Below are 20,399 nucleotides of genomic sequence, written 5' to 3'. Positions count from 1 at the left end.
TGTGCCCCAGATCCCACCCCCACTGTCTACTCCTGTGTCTCCTCTCCTGCCTCACCAACATTTCCTGCCCAATTAAATAATTCCTATCCCAGGGGCGCCTGGGTAGCTCAGTCGGTTAAGCGTCCGACTTCGGCTCAGGTCATGATCTCGCGGTCTGTGGGTTCGATCCCCGCATCGGGCTCTGCGCTGACAGCTCAGAGCCTGGAGCCTGCTTCCGATTCTGTGTCTCCCTCTCTCTCTGACCCTCCCCCGCTCGCACTCTGTCTCTGTCTCTCTCAAAAATCAATCAATAAATAAAAACATTAAAAGGCATCATGAACTTAACACACCCCAAATCACACATCTAATATCCCCTCTATCAAAATGCTTCTCTCAGTCTTCCCCCAGTTTCCCCAGTTTCAGTAAAGACAAGCTCTGTTCCACCACTGACCCTGGCCAAAACCCTGAAATCATTCTCAACTCCTCTTCCTCAATCCCACATCACACATCCAATCCACCAGCAAAATCGTTTTGATTTGTGTCTTCACAATACATCTAGAATTTGACTACTTCTCACAGCCTCCACCATTACCCTTGTCCGAGTTACCATTAATTCTCACCTGAATTACAGTAGTAGCTTCTTACCAAATTCTGCTTAAAAGTCCAAGCAATAGAAGGACTGAGAAATGTCCAATGGAGTTGGCAATGTGGGTAACCTTGACAGGACTGCTTTCACTAGAAAGCCTGATAGAACCTCCCGTCTATAGTGAAGTCCTACAAGCTCCTTGCTGATTCTGTAATAACTCACCAAGGAAATTCCCATTTCAGAGCCTTTGCATGCTCTTCCCTCTGCCTGGACCATCCTTCCTTCCCTCCAGACGGTCATATCTGGAATACCTGCTCCTTCTCCTGAATTGAGGTTTCTGTTAAAATGCCAGCTTCTGAGAGATTTCATATCAGCCTATTTAAAATAGCACCTCCCACTCTCTATTCCCTTTTATTTTCTTCATTGCATTTGGCACTCTCGGAATATTTCTGTCTCTTTCCTTCTCCCCTACACACACTAGAATGTAAGTTCTATGAGGGCAAGGACTTTGTTTTGTTCTGCACTGTACACCCTGCCTGGCAGATGTCTGCTGAACGAATAAATGACCTTCGTCTCAAACTCACAGAATTACTACCAAGAAATGGAAGCATATTCGACTTCAAGACCTCCAAGTATGACCCTCCGGGATCCAGGAATGTGGGCATGCAGCCTCTTGACCTCTCCTAGCCGTCCCCTTCTTAGAAGACATACGGTAGCACTTCCGCCCTCGCTCAAACCTCGCTCAAATCTCGGAAAGGGAGGGGCGGAGGGTTTGTGTCATCAGCCTGCGCCCGCCTGCCCCGCGACGTGCCGGCGGCTGGCGCAGCCCTCCGCTCGCCCGGCCTCCCCCTCCCTGGTTCCGCGCTCTGGTTCCGCCATGGAATCCAACAAGGATGAAGCCGAGCGCTGTATTAGCATCGCCCTCAAGGCCATCCAGAGCAACCAGCCCGACCGGGCACTCCGCTTCCTGGAGAAGGCGCAGCGGCTGTACCCGACGCCGCGAGTTCGCGGTGAGTGTGAGCTGCCGGAGAGACAGAGGGGACATTAGAACTGATGGGGGGAATACGGGAACGGACCGAGGGGAGCAGTTGGAGGAGGGGGAGGGGTGGCGAGGCGCGGCTACGCCTGCGCACTGAGACGCGCGGTGGCCGCTGGGAGGTGTAGTCTTTCGCTCCCACCCCTCTCCGGGACGCTGAACACCTGATGGCTGGGGCGGCCGCGACTTCGGCTTTCCGGGGGCTTGTGGAACCCTCTGAGATTTGGAGTTCCCGAGGATGAAAGGCGCTGGCGGGCGGGGGTAAAGGAACTTACCTGGAAGCGAAATCGAACTACTTTTCCCAAGGGGCCATTCGGTGGCCCAGGGCCGGTTGCCGGCCTGGGAAATATTATAGTTTAGGAAAATAAACATAACTACTTTGACGGAGAGAATGGGTTCGAAGAGAGGCAAAGAAGACTTCCGACGTTCGGAAGGCCTGGAAAGGCGTCTCCGGGCGAGGGCCTGGGAACACTGTCCCGAAACCAGAGCCTGCCTTTTTCTCCCAGTCCACACCACCGCCTCGGACTGTCCGCCCTGAGAGCGGGCCCCCTCACTCCTGGAGCGTCTTCACCCGCCTGTGAGATTCGGGGCTTGTCGGAGACACTGGTCTTGCCACCCCGCCCACTGTGGCCCCCAAGAGTCCATCTGTGGCCGCCGAATGGACGGCTGGACAGCACAAGACTGCTAAGTGTCCCCCGGCTGAGGCTTCCAAACCGGGGAGGGATTAGTGAAGTTGTCCCAACTACTCAGCATCTCACTCTACCCAGGAACCCTCTTTTTTTTTTTTTTTTTTTTTTTTTAAACCTAAGACTTCAAAGAAGTTTTTCTTAATACAAGCTGGAGGAGGGGCGCCTGGGTGGCTTGGTTGGTTAAGCGTCCGACTTCGGCTCAGGTCATGATCTCACGGTCAGTGAGTTCGAGCCCGGCGTCGGGCTCTGTGCTGACAGCTCAGAGCCCGGACCCTGTTTCAGATTCTGTGTCTCCCTCTCTCTCTGCTCCTCCCCTGTTCATGCTCTGTCTCTCTCTGTCTCAAAAATAAATAAAACGGTGAAAAAAATACAAGCTGGAGGAGAGAAGGAGGTAGTCCATTAAAGATACGGTTTCGTGCCAGCAGTTACCACGCAGTAAACCGTCAGGCACATAACAGGTGCTCAGAATCAGAAGACCTGAGTTCTTATCCTGACTGCTACCATGTGATCTTTCTGAGCTTGGGTTTCCTTATCTGGAAAATCAGAAGGCTGGTGCAGACAATATGAATAACAATAATACCATAGGGCTTCTCTGTTTAGAAAGCTCTTTTGAGGGGCCCCTGTCTGACCCAGTCGGTAGAGCGTGCGACTCTTGATCTGGGTTCAAGCCCCCGTTGGGTGTGGAGATTACTTTAAAAAAATAAAATGTTCAGAGGCGCCTGGGTGGCTCAGTCGGTTAAGCAGGTTAAGCCTCCAATTTTGGCTGAGGTCATGATCTTACAGTTCGTGGGTTCAAGCCTGCTTAGGGCTCTGTGCTGACAGCTCAGAGCCTGGAGCCTGCTTCAGATTCTTTGTCTCCCTCTCTCTCTGCCCCTCCTCTGCTTGCGCTCTGTCTCTCTGTCTCTTTCAAAAATAAATAAACAATTAAAAAAATTTTTATTAAAAAAAATAAAATCCTTAAAAACAAAAAGAAAGAAAGCTCTTTCAAACGCATTTTCTCACTTGAGCCTGCCCTATCAGGGAGGCGGAGCAAAGATCATTATCTTTGTTCTATAGATAAGGAAATCTCTCAGAGGCAAGGGACTTGCCCACAATTACACAGCTAGAAATTGGAAAGTCCTGTGACTGTATAAATGTTTAATAGAGGAGTGAAATGAAAGAGCAGCAGTCAGCCTCGTAGCCTTCCTTGCCTGCATTTGGAATTGAGAAAGGGGAACACTGGCAAAAGAGGCCACCTGGAATGCTTGAATTTTCCTCCCTCCTGACTACAGGTTGATCTTTGGCCTGTTTGCCTTCTCTTGGAGAGAGTTTTAGTCTATATTTGCCAGGACTCCTGAGGTCACCTGCTCAAGAAACTTCCTACTGAAATAAATCACACTGCGTAAGAGAGGCGCGTGGTGGTGGGGGCGCATGAGCTCTCAGAATCCTGTCCGACGCTGGATGCTTCTGGAGCCTCAGAACCAGGCAGCCAAGAAAGGATGGTAACAATATGGCCTGTGGAGATCTTCCTGTCAGCAGCTTCCTGGGCCAGTTCAGGGGCTTGGACGGATATCCTTCCTGGCGCTCAAGAAATGGAATTTGCTCAGGCAGAATCATCACCTGCTGCAGAGTTGTCATATTTGCATTATTCTGGAGAGACTATGCCTCATACCTCTCTGTAAACTTCACCTTGCACCGTCCACAGCCCTGTGTTCAGCTGACAAGGACCTGGGGTTAGCTTAGGCCTGGAATGGAGAAATCTTTGTTAAAAAAATATTAGATAGCTGCCTACACATGCTGTTTGAGGTTTGAGTTCATTCCAGGCGCTTGTTCAATGCAACAGACTTTTTTTTTTTTAAGTTTATTTTATTTTTGAGAGCAAGTACACGCGAGTAGGGGAGGGGCGAGGGGAGGGGAAGAATCCCAAGCGGGCTCCACAGGCTGTCAGCACCCCAAGTGTCCAACTTTTTATTTCGGCTCAGGTCATGATCTCACGGTTCATGGGTTCAAGCCCTGCATCGGGCTCAGTGCTGTCAGTGCAGAGCCTGCTTCGGTTCCTCTGTCTCCCTCTCTTTCTGCTCCCTCCATTGCTCTCTCTCTCTCAAAAATAAACATTAAAAAAAAAAAAAAAAGAGTCAGACACTTAACCAACTAAGCCACCCAGACACTCTGCAACAGACATTTTTTGTTTTATTTGCAAAGTCTTCTGCTTGGTGCTACGTGGTATGGCAGGACTGGTAAGACATCATCCTTCACCTCAAGGAGCCTACAGTGTAGTAAAGGAGACAGAGTCACAGAAAAAATAATACTGCGGTTAAAGAAAAATGAAGCACAGCGTTAGATGCCAAGGACTTAAGGATGGACAGGAAAGATGCAGTCCTCGCCCTCCATGAGTTCAGTCCGGGGACGTGGAGGGAAGTGCTGGGGTCGGATCCCTGAATGCGAAATTACAAGCAGTAGGGTGAGTGAGTGAGTCCTTACTGGGACTTAACAATAATGGTAGATGACAGTGAGGGAAGGTGTCAGGGAGCAGGACAGAGGCAGCATTTAAACTGCACTTCGGAGGAAGGGAGGAGATTTGGAGAAGAACCTACTGGGGAAAAGACATGGAGGCTGGAGGCTGGGGGAGGACTGGGTGTAGCAAGACTTGGAGGCTGTGGAGGTGGTAATTTGAATAGAGAGGATTGAGGCTGGCAAGGAGGATGGGGTCAGGTTGTGGAAACCCTTTCCTGCCAGACCAGGGTATTCACTTTATTCCGTAGTTGGTGAAAAGACCACTGAAGATTCTGATAGCAGGACTAAGATAAGGGTACCGTTCTGAGAAGAGAACGACGAGAAGGGTTAATGAAAGGGAAGAGAGACCCAAGGCAGAAACCAATTGGGAGGGCATTCATCGCACTCTGTATTTCAGGAGCTCTGAGCACCTGAGGTAAGGCATCCCGGATGAGGATAGGGTCATCAGAGAGGAGGTACCGAGCCTTGTGTGAGAGAGCTGTGCTGAGGAGAAGTGGGGACACAGAATCCAAGCCTGTGTAGCCAGGGAGAAAGTAAGGTTGAGGATGGTGAGTGGGAAGAGCTGGGCAGGGGGCAGGATGCCGGTGGATGTTCCAGAGGAGCTGTCAGCTGGGAGCTCAGGAGAGAGCCCCAGGTTCCAGCTCGAAGTCTGGTATTGTCATTTTGATGGAGCTCACTGGAGGCCTGCCTGGCTAGGGTCACTGTGTGAAAGTGTGGAACGCGTAGCGGATGTTGCTGTAAGCACAGCCATGGGCCACATCTGGCCTCAGCCAGTGGGCAGAGACCAGGGAAGCAACAGAGTGAGATGGAGAACAAGGGGAGGAGGCAATCCCAGGAGCGGGCAGCCGCCAGGTGGCCCTGGAGTGGTGTGGCAGGGAGGTGGTGAGCAACACTGTCAGGCCTTGTGGGGAAAGGGCGAGTCGAGAAATGAGAGGGGAAGGATCGAGAGCATGGGTGGAAGGTTGGTCTTAGAGAAGTGGAAGAACAGACAGAGGGAAGGGTAGGGTGAAAGGAGGTCCAGAGCAACCTTAAAGGGTGGAGGGACCTCACGGTGAAAAGGCCACGAAGGGATTTCAAACTCGTGCTGCAGGAGGTGGGCCCAAGGGCTGGACACTTGTACTGTGGAATAGTAGCTGGGCCCTAAGCCTCGAGGTCCTAGGGCAGGGCTAGTGGGACCAGTCTCTTTCTGGGAGCCCCCTTGGCATCGCCTTTGCCTGAGGCTTAGCAACGCTGGTAGAAAGTACCATGTTTTTCAGGGAGCCAGTGAGGACATCCTCAGTTTCCCCAGCACACAAAGAGAGGGTTGGCTTGGATGGTCTCGCAGCTTAGGCTGCCTAAGGGTCTAGGAAATGACTGACTGTGGGTCCAGGCGAAATCAGGAAGGCCAAGCCACTAAGGCCAGCATGTGGGGCAGGGAAGGATTGGTTGCTTTCACGGTGTCAGAGTGAGAGACGGTCTGGTACTGGCGAGGTCCGGGGTGGGGTTGTCCGTTCGCGTCAGTCGGCCTTCATGAGCCCTGCTGTGCGCTCAACCCTTCCATTCACCGAATTTCACTGAATCTTATTTATGCCTCAAAGCAACCCTACGAGGGCAGGGAGCAGGCCTTCACTGACGATTCGATGACATGGTAAGTAGCAAAGGAACCAGACTGTCCAGCTCCACTCCCAGGCCATTGCCCTCTGCTGGCCTCCCTTTCCCGAACCACTTTGAGCACTACAGGAACAGAGAGAGGGCCCGGGAATAAAATGAACAGTAACAGATAACAATATTTACTGAGTGTTGTGCTAAGTCTCTTATATGCATTTGCTCATTTACTCTTGCAGCTCTCGTGAGGGAGAGACAGTTTTACATGAAGAAGCTAAATCAGCTTGTCCAAGATGACCCTGGTAGTAGGTGTCAGAGCCACAGCTTTGCCCCTCCAGTCTGCGTTGGAGGAGTGACCACTGCTGCTGGCTTTGGCCATAGAAATGCTCTCACCTCTGCCTCAGCTGCCACTTCTCCCACCGCAGCTCTGGTTTCTTCCTCCAAGTTCCAGGCTTTTTAGATGTCTGCCAGCTTGACGGCGAGGGGCAGAGTCAGGATTGGAACCCAGCTTTGTCTGTCTAACTCTGGAGCTGCGTTAAGCTGCTGTGTCGTACTCTTTTGTGACATTTGCCTGTCAGCCCCTGTGCCATGAGGGATGTAACAGTGAGTCAGAATGAGGCAGTCACATCCCACAGGTCTGGCAGATGGGGTGTCCAGGCCATGAGAGAGACCTACTTGTCACCAACCAACAATCTTGAATTGCCAACTCAAGCAGAAACCTTCTGTGTGACCCAGAGCACATCCATTCCCCTTTGGGCTCTCTTCTGCAGTGTAAAGAAATTAGAGTGTCTGACTCCATGTAACTGCCCTGAAAAGTTTCCAGAATCTTCCCTGAGAAATACTAGAGTGAGTCCATCTCCTGGTTAATGCTCTTGTGTATCTATAGCAATTGAATGGTTGGTCATATTCTCCTTAGGGTATATCAGCACAGCCTGGACCACTGGGGCTTCCAGAGAAACTGATATAAACAAATTCTTTTTTTTTTTTAAGTTTATTTATTTATTTTTGAGAGAGAAAGGCATGCAGAAAGAGAGGAAGACCGAGAATCCCAAGCAGGCTCCACACTGTCAATGCAGAGCCTGATGTGGGGCTCGAACTCGTAAACCGTGAGATCATGACCCGAGCCGAGATCAAGAGTCGGATGCTTAACCGACTGAGCCCCCCAGGAGCCCCTGAAAGAAGTTCTTTAAACGCCCTCCAAATCCAGCAAACTAGCTCCCCTTCTTCCCCATCTTCATCAGCATCTCTTCGTCTTTTGCTTTTTCTTCCTTTGCCATTCGCTTGGTATGGACCTGGCATCTGGGACAGCCTGAAATTTCATGGTTACGGTTGGGTCCAAAGCCTGCCGGGTGCTGAGACTTAGCCTTCCTAAGCCCTGGAGCTCCCTGGCCCCCCCCAGCTTGGGTCGCCTCCCTGGCCAGGCATCAGCCTGTGTCATAAATCAGCAGCTACTCAGTTTTGAATTTTTACTCTGTCAGTTTCTGTGCCAGGTGCTTACAAATGGTATTTGATCCTTGTTACACCCATTATCCTCATATCCCTTAGGAAACAGGTTCAAACAGATTTTATAGATCGGCCAGGGCCATACTGCTAGGAATGACTGAGCTGAGATTTGAACACAGTTCTTTCTGAATTTAACTTCTCTTTATTTGGAAGGACTGTGCTGGAGAGGGCTCCCCATGCCAGCCTCATGCGGTCCAGGATAGCATAGTTAAGAACATGGTTCTGGGAGCCGGACATCCAGGAGTTTTAAGTGCTGACTGCCCAGCTTGTGCAGCCACGGGCCAATGGATCAAACACACAGCTCCTTCTTTAACTTTTCTTTTTTAATGATTATTTATTTTGGACAGAGAGAGAGACAGAGCACGCGCGTGAGTAGGGGAGGGGCAAAGAGAGAGGAAACACAGAATCTGAAGCAGGCTCTGGTCTGAACTGTCAGCACAGAGCCTGATGGGGGTCTAGAACCCATAAACCGTGAGATCACGACCTGAGACAGCTCCTTTATTGTGGGGATGGTGGTAATAAGACCTACTTCTGAGGCCATTGTCAAGATTAAATGAACTAGTAGAGGCAGAGCCTGGGCCTGCCTAACACATAGTGAGCACTCATTACGGTTACTCTTCTCAGTGCGTACCCTTGGGGTTTGCTACAGGAGTCCTTCACATCCCTCCTGCGAGGCAAGCTTGACTGCCAGCTCCCGACCCAGTGAGATCCTGTGCGTTTGCTGCACCTAAGACAGCAGTGGCTCAGGGCACAGTGGTCCACTTGAGTCCCAGTGTTCTGCTCCCAGCGAGCCCTGCTCCAGGCCCCTCGTGTGAGACCCAGGTGCATTGCGTTAGAGGGTGTCTAACACCCAGCACAGTGCCTTGAGCCCAGCAGGCTCCTGGCGTGTTTGAAAGAAGCTGGGGACCAGCCGAGGGCACTGCTGTCCTTCCTCAGCACAGTGTCCTGGGTCCCTGCAGAGGTCCAGGTGCCTGACTTCCCAGGGCACTGTACCCCAGGCATGACTGGGGTTTCCAGAACTGATTTCGTGCCTGGAATCAATGGGTGCAGGGAACTTTTGCCAGAGATTTGGGCTCTTTGTCACTGAGTCAGCAGGAACCACAGACTTGGGTTGGAGTCACTGGGACCCTATCTGAGGATGATAGCTAATGCCCTGCATAGACTCTGAACATTGCAGTATGACGTTTGACACGGCCAGCCACTTGAAAAGTGTAAGGAATAGCAAGTAGCAGAGGAGAGGTCTTCATCCGGAGTCTCGTGCCATCCCTGGCCCTGGAGCACATTCATTGCCCCCATCCCCCTTCACAGCTAAGTGAAGGTCTCCAGAAGGCCTTTCCCCCCAGTCCCAGCAGAAACAGATGGTCCTGCCAAGTGTGGTCCCCACTGACATAGGCGGAGCACTTGCCTCTCTCTGCACTCAGCAGGGTCTGTGAAACATACCACTTTGGGATTTTTTAAAGCCTGAAGGGCTAATGGTTTGTTTTTATGGGGAGTTTTAAAATAACCCATATCCAGGGGTGCCTGGCTGGAGCAGTCGGTAGAGCATGCGACTCTTGTGGGGTTGTAAGTTTGAGCCCCACGTTGGGTATAGAGATTAATTAAAATAAAATCTGAAAAACAAAAAAAAAAGATCTAAAATAACCCATACCCTGACAACTCACGAGAGCAGGTGACTGTCCCACTAGCCCTCCCCCACCCCCTGCACCCCGCCCAGGCCCAAGCTGGGGAGGGAGCTACTGGCTTTGCTGGGAGAAGAAGCAGGTGGGATGTGGGCGGCCCTGGCCTCTCCCAGGACCAGGCAGGCCCTCAGCCACGGCATGTGGCTTTGCTGCAACAAGAGCCCTGAATGGTTTGTTTGCCTTGCACAGCCCTGATCGAGTCCCTCAACCAGAAACCACAGTCTACCAGTGACCATCCCCAACCCACAGACACCACCCACAGGAAAGCAGGTGGGGCCGAAGCCCCCGCGGCCAACGGAGAAGCTGGAGGAGGAGAGGGCACCAAAGGCTACACTGCGGAGCAAGTAGCAGCAGTGAAAAGGTAGAGGGGCCGGAGCCCAGCGCCATTGGCAAGTTTTCAGATCTAGAGAAGGCTTCCTGCAGCGTGGCCCCCGCCTCACATCTGCCCGTGGTCTGGATGGGCCCTGGGAGGGTCCTGAGGATGGAGGAGGTCCAGCTGGGCGGGCCCACTGGCCCTGGGATACAGCGTGGGAATCAGGGCTCTGCTGTCCCCTCCTGCCAAGTCAGCCCACAGCAGAGGCTGGAAATGCTGACTCTGCCGCTGGCCAGGCGAGCCTGGCCTCTTTACATAGCTCTGTTGATCAGACAGAGATGGGGCGTGGGCTCGCCTTCCAGCTTCTCCCCTACCCCTAACAAAGACCCTTTCAGACCAGGGCCTGTGTGGCACAGAATGGAGACAGGAGACGGTTATCCCTCCAGGGCTTGGGCAGGCCCCACACACACTGACAGTCCTTCTGAGGTGGCCTCCGGTGAAGGTGCTGTTAGCGAAGGGAAACTAAAAAGGGAAACTGGCCTGAAAGACTGCAGCTGCCCCCCTCTTAAATCCTAAGTGTATTCCAGGTGTTTCCACTGGGCCCTACCTAGCTCCCCGTTCCAGGTGGAGCTTACTGAGGCCCCCTTGCCCCCGAGGGACCTAGAGGAACTGACGGCCGAGCCCTACTGTGCACCCATACTGCTCTCCCCCACCTCACCTCATGGCCCTGGGCCCTCTCTACCCCCTCCCCCAGGGTCAAGCAGTGTAAGGATTACTATGAGATCCTGGGGGTGAGCAGAGGGGCCTCCGATGAGGACCTGAAGAAGGCCTACCGCAAGCTGGCCCTCAAGTTCCACCCAGACAAGAACCACGCACCCGGCGCCACTGAAGCTTTCAAAGGTAAGCTAGCCTTGGTTTCCCGGTGCTTGGTGTTTTTCATCTCCTGTCCTTGGGAAGGAGTCAGTGGCCTTGGACCCACGTGCCCTGGGCTCATGCTTCCTGAGAAGAAAGTCCTAGTAGCCGCCTCTAGCATAGAGCCTCAGAGCTCAGATAGCCTCCCCTTCCTCTTCGTTCCCCAGGGCTTACAGGAGGGGAGCTGAGGCAAGAGAGGACCGACCAGTGGCTTTTCCAAGGTCCCAGAGCAGTTGAGGGTCAGAAGCAGGCCTCCTGACTCACCTGTATGCACGTCCCCATCTTGGGATATTGCTACCGGTTTCCCTGTGCTGAGGGGCAAGGAAGCCTCAGGTCAGTGGGCTTGGGGCCTGGTGGCCTCCCCATCACCAGCAGCCACAGCCAGCCCTGCAGTGCACACACACTCACACATAACACACACTCACAGTGTGTGCCTACAAGGCAGTGACCGCAGCCAAGTAGGGAGCCCGTGGCAGAGCACACCCTAAGACCTGGTGTGCTGTTTCCTAGGCCCCACCCCAGGTGCTTCATTCCAGGTGCTTGGGGTTGGTCCTGCTGCGTGTGGGTGTGGGTGTGTGTGGGTGTGGGGTACTGTGCAGGCATCACCCCACTGCTGCCTGTCAGCCTGCCCCGAGGGAGACGGTGAAGAGAAGCAGGGAGGCAGGGCAGCTGTGGTGAACGTTGCTCCAGCCCTGACTCCTGCCTGCAGCCCCGCAGGCACCAAGACGCCAGATCTGGCCCTGGGACCTTGTCACCATGGCAGGAGGGGGGGGATTCTCCTTCCTGCAAGGGTGGCAGGTTTTGAAGCAGATGCAGCCGCTTTGACCCACTCCCTTGAGAGAGTGAGCCGCTTGAAAAGGAGCAAGAGACTCAGGAGGGCCCGGAACAGGGTCCTTTGAGGCACAGGTTTCCCACCTGGGGAGCTTTTCCTGGGGAGGCCTTGGGGCCACGCCGAGGAACAGCAGCTGGGACCTAGACCCCAGGGAGGAGAGGGCTCACCAGGCCACACTACCAACGGTGAAGTTTTGACTAGAACCTGGGGATCTGGCCCTTCCTGACAGTTGCTGTAGGAGTAAATAAGATAATGCCCATAAGGGGCCTGAGGCAGAGAAAAAGCTCAACCACTGTCATGAGGTGGAGCACGAGGAGCCTGAGGGTTCATCTTCCGCCAGGCCCAGACCACCCAGATCCACTCAGAGGTATTCCTGCCTGCCCCCCTCCCGGCACGGGCCCAACAGCCAAACTCCCCTCTGGCCCCAAGGACTCCTTCCTAAGGCACCACTTGAGTACCTGAAAGAAGGGAGCTATTGGCTGCCAGGGGCACCTCCACCTCCATGCCCACCGTCTCCAAGCCTGACTTCTGGCTCCTTTCTAGCTATCGGCACAGCATATGCGGTACTTAGTAACCCAGAGAAAAGGAAACAGTATGACCAGTTCGGTGATGACAAGAACCAGGCAGCGCGGCATGGCCACGGGCACGGGGACTTCCACCGTGGCTTTGAGGCCGATATCTCCCCCGAAGACCTCTTCAACATGTTCTTTGGCGGTGGCTTTCCGTCTAGTAAGTACCCCACCCCACCCCACCCCCTGCAGCCAGGTCTCCCTGGGGGTGATGGTGGGAGACTGGAAGACAGCCTCTCCCTTTTCCTGCAGCCCCACCCCCTGACTCAGTCCCTCTGACCTCCAGGTAACGTCCATGTCTACAGCAACGGCCGCATGCGCTATACCTACCAACAAAGGCAGGACCGCAGGGAGAACCAGGGTGACGTGAGTGAGGAAGGCACCGGGAGAGCAGGGGGAGGGTGCCAAGCCCCACCCAGGGTGTGAGGCCTGAAGGGGGAGTGACATCCCCAGCTGTCTGTCCTCCCAGGGGCAGTGCCCCCACGGTTCTCAGCTAAGGAGCCATCTTGGTTCCCCCTTGCCATTCTACTGAGCGGCACTAGAGGGAGCCACACTCCACAGTGCTGCCCAGAAGGAGTGGGGATTTGATGGCTTCTGTCAGGAAATGTAATGCAGAAACTTCTCCACCTACAGACAGGTTTGAGTGTGATTGGCCTTTGCGCAGTCCATTTGTTCATAAGGCCAAAGTGACATTTTCCAAGCAACGGGCAGTGAAACTTCACGAGAGAATTGTAAAGGATGACAAAGGTTGTTGAATCTTCTTCTTTTCGGCACTCTTAAAAAATGTATACAAAAGCTATAGCAAGACAATGCTTCAAAAACATTTTGAATGCCATGGGTTAAAGAACAGCTAACGGACTAAAATTAAAATACTGCAGACAATTCCACAGCCTTTAAAATTATGGCAGACAGAGGGGTTCCCTATTGCTCTTAGGTTTTTATCTATTCATATTTTAAACTTAGTGTGTGTGTTTGTATTTAACATACGGAAGAGTTTTTTAAATTAGAATCTATCACACAGTGAACAAATTTGTTCATATTTACAATTTTTTAACTGGCAGTTTTTAAATCGGTAATATAGTTATATGGTGCAAAATCCAAAAAAATATATGTATATAGTGAAAATTTCCCTCCAGCCCTGCCTACCGTTCTCATGGAGGAAGCCTCTTTAGCTCATTTTTTTGGTGTTCTCAGATAAGTAAATACATCCAGGCACCCTTTTCCTGTATTTAACACCAGTTGCTACTTTGTATTCCTCTGGGGAAACCGGCAGGTGGAGGAGCTTCTGTGTTTGGGGGGCCCGTGGGAGGGAAGCAGAGAGGAGTGTCGCGCGCAGTTAGCAGTGTCTTCCTCCTGCCGCCCAGGCTCCTTTGTGCCAGGGAAGCTGGCGGTGATTGCGGCCTGTGCCACACTCCCACCAGGTCCAGCTGAGTGACCATTGGTTCTTTCCTCCAGGGCGGGCTGGGGGTGTTTGTTCAGCTGATGCCCATCCTCATCCTGATCCTCGTGTCGGCGCTCAGCCAACTCATGGTCTCCAGTCCCCCGTACAGCCTGAGCCCAAGGCCGTGAGTACCCACCGCTAGGGATGGGGTGGTAGGCAGACAGGGGCTTCGGATCCTCAACCCGCATCGGGCGCCTTCCTTCCTATCCTGTGGGGTCGTTGATCACAATGCGGAAATCTGGCTTAGAATCAAGGAAATACACTTGCCCTGTTGAGATTAGGTTCTTGATCTTTTTAGTATCCCAGTCCCCTAAGAAAATGCAAAGAGAACTGCAGATCTCTTCCCTCAAACACTACACATATACACAACTTTGCATATGATTTCACAGGCTTCATGACACTTCCCCCCATCTTATCTGCTGACCTTGAGATAAGAACCTGTGCTCTTAAGTTGTGGGTGGTGGGCCTTGGGACCGTGGAAAGAACAGGGGTTCTAGAATCAGAACAAAGGTGGGTTTGAATCCCAGCTACTTTATTAAGCAGCTGTGTGACCCTAGACAAGTTACATGACTTCTCTGAGCTTTGGTGTCCTCATCTGTGCAATGCGAATAACATCTATGTGCTTGTGGAAATGAAATGAGTCACAGACACTTAAAATGCCAGGTTTGGGGCACCTGGCTGGCTCAGTCGGTGGAGCATGAGACTCTTGATCTCGGAGTCTTGAGTTTGAACCCCATGTGAGGTACAGAGATTACTTTAAAATAAATAAGCAAAAGGTTTGTTTTTTTGTTTTTTTGTTTTTTGGTTTTTTTTTTATGCCAGGCTCGATAGAAACGTTCAACAGTATTTGTTCAATGAATTTATGGTCTCAGCTGCCAGTAGTGAACTTAGGCAAGTTATTTGGCCTTTTAAGGCATCAGCTCCCCTCATTTATTTCCAGCATCTGGCACCACATCTGATACATAGTTACATAGTGGGTGCTCAGCTTCTATTGGTGGGAACCCTCTGTTCCCCCAAAGTGGCCTGGCCCTGTTTCAGAGCCTGGCAGCCTTCCTCTCGGCCACCAGGGGGCAGAGTCGGGTGGCTGGACCCACACCAGGCAACATAGGCTCTCCGTGGCCTGTCGCCAGCCCTTCACTCTGAAGCTGGAGAGGCAGCAGAGGGCAGGCAGGGGCTGTTCGCCCCCCCACACCCGAACTGTCTCCTGTCTGCTGCGTGTCAAGACTCTGCCTACAGAGCCTGCGGGTGGAGCTGGAAGATAGGACCAAAAGCTGGAAGGACAGAGGTCCTTGGAGTCCTTGTGTCTTGTTGTTCCTAAGCCTCTTAACCCCAGATTGGGAGTTCCTGGGTAGGCAGGCAGGCCCTGGGCAACAGTGAGCTTAGGGGAGGAATGTGGAAATGGAGGCACTGGGACCCCGACTCACACCCCTAATCAGAGGCAGAGCCCAGGCTCCCCTGCTGCACTGACCGGGGCCTCTCAAAAGGGGCTCCTCCCCCAGGCCCCAGGTCAGCAGTGTGGTAAGCAGAGAGCCTGAGGAAGGGCTGGCCGTAGTCTGGACCACTTAGACAGGAGGGACACCCTGCCTTTCCTTCAGACCCTCATTTTGGGTGCTGTGCGAGTTCCTCTCCAGTTTTGGAGGGAAGCCAGCCCTGTGGCCTGTGCGGTACCTCCTGTTGGGGGACCCTGTCATCCTTAGAGCTGCCGTGGGCCTGGGGACCTGGGCCCACTTTGTGCCTGATGTATTTCCGGCCAGGTCGGTGGGCCACGTCCACAGGCGAGTCACTGACCACCTGAACGTCATCTACTACGTGGCAGACACCTTCTCCAAGGAGTACACAGGCTCCAGCCTCAAAACAGTTGAACGGAATGTGGAAGACGACTATATCGCCAACCTCCGAAACAACTGCTGGAAGGAGAAGCAGCAGAGTGAGTGCGTGTGTGTTGCGGGGACAGAGCTTGAGCACGGGGAAGGAGAAAGCCCTGCTCACCAGAGATTTGTGGACCCAGCGCCTGGCACTGCCTCGCACCAGCCACCTCCCAGCCAAAAATGGGACCCCACCCTGTTTCCTTGGGGCCGGGAGCCAGGGGCCACCTGGAGATTTCCTCCAGGTTCCCGTAAGTCACTTCCCGTCAGCCTGAGTGTGGCTGCCAGAGGTAAGTGTGTTGAGATGGATTGGAGCACGTGTCCTGGCCACCTAGTGACTGGCCATCCAGCTGTATCTGTGGGACCCTAGGGAGGTCTAACCAGAACGACAGGTTCTTTCCTCGGCTGATCTCACCTAAGTCTGTAGAAAGGGGCCTCTGTTCTCTCCCAAGCTGGGACCATAGTCTGCTTTCCGGGGCCTTTCCTAAAGGGAGGCCAGCTCTGCGCCAGCTCTGGGGCCTGTAACAGTCTTCCTCCCACCCCCACAGGCTAGGCAAGTGCTCCAGTGACCCTTGGGGGATACCAGGTGTGCCCTAAACTCTGCCCCATTGCTTTGCAGAGGAAGGCTTGCTGTACCGGGCCCGCTACTTCGGTGACACAGATATGTACCACAAAGCACAGAAGATGGGCACCCCAAGCTGTAACCGACTGTCAGAGGTGCAGGCCTCCCTGCATGGATAGTCCTGGGCCAGCCACGCCACCGAGGTCCAAGTATGAGCCAGGGCCTCCTCTGCCCTGCAACTCCTGGCAGCTTTGGCCCTGGTCATAAGGCAGAGGAGGGTGGGAGGGAGAGAGGAAAATAGCCTGTTGATTATGGCACAGACTCCTTTTCCCCAGCCTGACCTCCAGCCTGCAGAGCTGGGGCAGCTCTAGGGTGTGCTCAGAAACCAAGGTCTGGTTCAGGCTCCAGTGCTACTGTCTACCACCCCCTCCCAATTCCCTGGCTCTGGGAGCGTGGGGTGCCGGAGAATCAGGCAGAAGGGGGACCTCAAGGCCACGGCTAAGGGCCACCCCTGCCTCCCTGGTCTGAGCGAGCCACCAAGTCACCGTGGCCCTTTCCCTAGGGCCAGTAGACTATTGTCTATGCTCTGGTATTTAGGCCACCAAGTATTACTGGTCCCAAGATAGCCCCCTCCACACACAGTCTCCACCTGACGGCAAGAAGAAATGCGTGAGAGCCAGTGGGCCAAGATCCCATCCTCTTCCTCTGCCCTTCCAGGCAGGAGGAAATGGAACAAGATGGATGGGCAGCCCCACAGTAGGCCAGGGAGGGCGCCTACAGGCTGGGAGCGGGAGAGGCCCGTTGCCCTGACCACTGGCCCTCTGGTGGAATCAGAGGCACTCTCTCACGTACCAGTGCACCTGGCAGCCTGGAAGCCGCAGGCATCCGGCCTGCCCGGGCACCTCACCTGTGGTCTGAGGAAGAGAACAGAAGGTCATGAGTTTATGGTCGAACGCAGAGCCTTTAGCACAGAAAGTGGGGGGGTGGGGTGGGAAGTGCAAGTTGCTGGTAGCAGACTCCACTCCTCCTTTACCCCTGCATGCAGGCAGTGAGCTCCACTTCCAGCATTTGCCAGAGGGGACACACTGGACCCAGCCCAGAAGAGGGTAGGCAGAGCCAGTAAAGGTTCTCTTCTGGGTTGGTTACCTGCCCATCCATCCTCTGCCTGTGTCCCCTTCGGCAGGGGTCCAGCTGTGCTTGGAGGCCATCTGCTACGCCTCCGCGAGAGTAACAGAGTGCAGGAGGGAGACAGGTTGGGGCTGAGGTGGGCAGGACAGCAGCCAGGAGGTCGGCTTGTTTGTGCGGGCTGAGCTAGAGGCTCCAGGCCGCGGGACTGCCAGGCTAACTGTTACCACTCTCCTCCCCAGACCATGAAATCCCTGGAGAATTTTTGGTGACATGCACTGAGCCAAGGTGATGGACTGTATATTTAAGGAAAGACATAAAAAGAAAAAAAATTAAAGTGGAATTGGAGGCCGAACACCGCACACAACTGCCCTCTCTCTCACCCAGTAAATGCTGAAAGGCCTTAGGACAGGAAAACCTGCCACGGGGCTGCTTCCCTCCCTCCCAGGGCTGGCCGAGGCTCCACTTCGGCTGCTCCTAGGATACGGAAACCATGGCAACGAAAGTAGAATGTAAAACTTGCAGCAAATGTCTGTGGAAAGGGCTGGGGGAGGGGGCGCCCAACTGCCTTCCTCCCCCTCCCAGGAGCCACCACCAGTCACCTCTCCGTGGAAGCCAGTCAGAGGCGTTGGCCAAGGATAGGAGGAGGAGGAACAAGAACTCTCCATAGAATGTAATTTACAGAGCGTGCATATGTGTGTGTGTGTGTGTGTGTGTATATATATCTATATCTATATATATCTATTTATATGTAAATAGCATATATAAAGATATATATATAGATAGATATATATATAGTCTACTTTTTAAACTATGCAGGAATTTGATTAAGTTGTTTAGCTGATTTCTTCCCTGTTTTAGAAAATGAGGCGTGTTTGGGGAAGGCAGCCTGTTCCTTCAGCGGCTGGACATTATGCCACGGCTGACAGTGGAAGGAAAGTCGGGTCGTAGCTTTTAATGTTCCCCTCAAACCGAGCCTGCTTTTGGTGGCAGCAGTAATCATGATAGTGTAAGTCTGTAGAGAACTTGGAGGTTGCCAGCTTTATGGTGAAGCTGGAGGGGAGCAGGCTTCCAGGGGAGAAAGTGCCCCTAGGGCCAGGTACCATGTCAGTACTGAGTCATGGTGAGGCCCCTGGCAGCCTGCCGGTGGGAGGCCGCCCTCCTCAAGCTTTGGCCAGCTCAGGTGGGCTCTTAGTCCTGGAGCCCAGGAGCTCTCTGTCCCTCCGCCACAGAAAACAGGGTTAGAGAGGGGGACCGGGTTTTGCCTAGCCACCTGCCCCCCTCTTAGTCCCAAAGTGGGTTTTGCCTTATAGATGCCACAGGCCACGGCTCCGTTGTTGCCACTGGCTTTTCCCAAGTTATGCACCAAGGACTCCAGAAGGTTCTTCCTCCGAGAGTCAGCCAGGTGGTGCCTAAGACCCTGGGGCAGCAGCCGAATCCTGAAGAAAGTCCGGGCCTGTGGGCACCTCTGTCTCCACCCTCCATGGACATGATGCTACCCGGCCTTCTGTTGCACTTTGGACAAAGGCTGCGCCTGAACCAGAAGGGTTTTCTTATACTCACCTTGATGTGAGGATTTTTCTCAAAACAGCAGTTGCTGCCAGGGGAAGGGAGGGAGGTTTTATTTATTCCCACGGTTTATACTGGGCCTTTTGGAATTACTCTTTTTCCCGAATTTTCCTCTGGCAGTGGGTGTGTCATTGAGCCTGCCACCTTCCAAAGCCTTACTTCCCCAAGCTGCCAGCCAGGAGGTGATAACCATCCTCTCAGAGTTTCTCTTGGCTCTTTTTTTTTTTTAAGCCCCCACCACCACCCCCACCCCACCCCCCGCGCCCCCAATGAACAAAGATTCTTGCTGGGAAAGGAAGCTTGGTAAAGAAATGTCAGATCTGGTTTTTGAACAAGATCCTGCCCTGTGATGCAGCAGCCACCCCGGCCCAGAGAGATGATAAGAAGTGGACGTGGGCAAGAGTACCCCCCCCCCCTCGCCGCGGTGGCCCTGGTGCTCTGCCCCCACCACCCCTACCGTCTGATCTTGGTAGATGTCCCTAGGTGGGCTGACCCATGTGCAATAAGAACATAGATCCTAAAGGATCCCTTGAGAAGCTGTATTTCTTGAATTAGAATTCTAAAATTGTACATCTATAAATATATGTTTATTATGTGATTGGCCTTGGTGGGTCTGCGTTGAACAAGGGGGCTGAGGTGATGGGCCACAAACACCTGTTGCTTCGGACACGGCCCAGCTCATACCAGCTAGGAGTCTTTGGTGATGGTCCCAAATGTCCTCCTCACCCCTTGCCCCAGCCGACAGCCACTAAGGTCACAAGTGTTGTTCCAAGGCTGATTCCATCCAGGCAAAAGGTAAGGGGCTTAATCAGGCCAGGATCCTGGGGTTCCCTAACAACCTCTGGTTCCCCTTGTTTTGCTCCCTCTCCATCCCTGCTGTGAGTAAAATATTCAGAATCTCCCTCCTCCCCAGCCAGGAGCTAGAGCCCATTCCAGATCTAGAGCAGGGGGAAAGTTACAAGTTTCTTTCCATCTCTGGCTGCACAGTCTTCCCAGACGTACTTCCCACACCGCCCCACAGCCTGCCCTCCTCCCCCAGAAGGTCGGAAAAGTTAAAAAATGTGGCAGCCAGAGTAGAACTTTCTGTGAATGGAGCTGCAGATCTGCTGGGGCCTCCCAGAGACAGGGCCCGGCAGCCCTACTGGCGGCCCGAGGCCCCACCCGCTACTGCTCCAGCCAAAGACAGGCAGGCTGCCCGGTGGTGCCACTGCAGCCCGGGAGCTCATTGGCTGCCCCTGCCCGGGGTCACCACAGCCTGCCCTGCCTCGTCCTGCGAGCCGCCACTTGTTAGCTGCAGTTGGCAGAGGCAAATGCCAGCCACCCCCATTTACTCATCCCATCCCCCTACCCGCAGCACGCAGCTCAGGGAGCCAGCAGGGGCGGGGCGGACTCTGTCCGACTGTTTGCTGCAAAAAAAGAGCCTTTGACAAGTGTCCCCACCCACTGTCAGGTGGCAAAACGAGCCACTAGTTCACCCGAGCTCCCGGGATCTGCCGGCTTATCTCCGCGTCCCAGACTGCCCCCAAGTTTCTAGAAGGGAGCTGCTCCTGGAGCAAGGAGCACCCGCCCTGCCCCAACTGTAATCTCCTCACCCTGAGTTGCCAGGCAAAGTCACCTGCCTGTCTAGGGCAGGTTCACGGGCAGCAGTGCCAAGACTCCGGT

The 20,399-nt window shown here is 53.6% G+C and overlaps 1 protein-coding gene across 4 annotated transcripts; it reads left to right on the top strand.

Moving 5' to 3' along the window:
* The first annotated feature begins 1,360 nt into the window (after positions 1-1,360).
* DNAJB12 (DnaJ heat shock protein family (Hsp40) member B12) lies at positions 1,361-19,335 on the top strand. 4 transcript variants are annotated; one of them, XR_007145255.1, is made up of 10 exons: positions 1,361-1,575; positions 9,739-9,910; positions 10,617-10,762; positions 12,150-12,335; positions 12,462-12,541; positions 13,631-13,740; positions 15,371-15,543; positions 16,101-16,198; positions 17,411-17,841; positions 18,482-19,335. XR_007145255.1 is itself a non-coding variant. In XM_047824736.1 (9 exons), exons 1-9 carry the CDS (start codon positions 1,443-1,445, stop codon positions 17,438-17,440), a joined length of 1,128 nt encoding a protein of 375 aa, XP_047680692.1. In that variant the 5' UTR covers positions 1,361-1,442; the 3' UTR covers positions 17,441-19,335. The 4 variants fall into 4 exon arrangements, 3 of the variants coding, with proteins under 3 accessions (XP_047680692.1, XP_047680694.1, XP_047680693.1); XM_047824736.1 differs by having other exon boundaries at positions 17,411-19,335; XM_047824738.1 differs by having other exon boundaries at positions 16,101-16,246; positions 17,411-19,335.
* Positions 19,336-20,399: the final 1,064 nt, after the last annotated feature.

Source organism: Prionailurus viverrinus, chromosome D2 (assembly GCF_022837055.1).
Source record: "Prionailurus viverrinus isolate Anna chromosome D2, UM_Priviv_1.0, whole genome shotgun sequence".
Classification (NCBI taxonomy): Eukaryota; Metazoa; Chordata; class Mammalia; order Carnivora; family Felidae; genus Prionailurus; species Prionailurus viverrinus.
The sequence above is the reverse complement of the archived record's forward strand: the minus strand, read 5'-3'. Positions and strand labels throughout refer to the sequence as shown.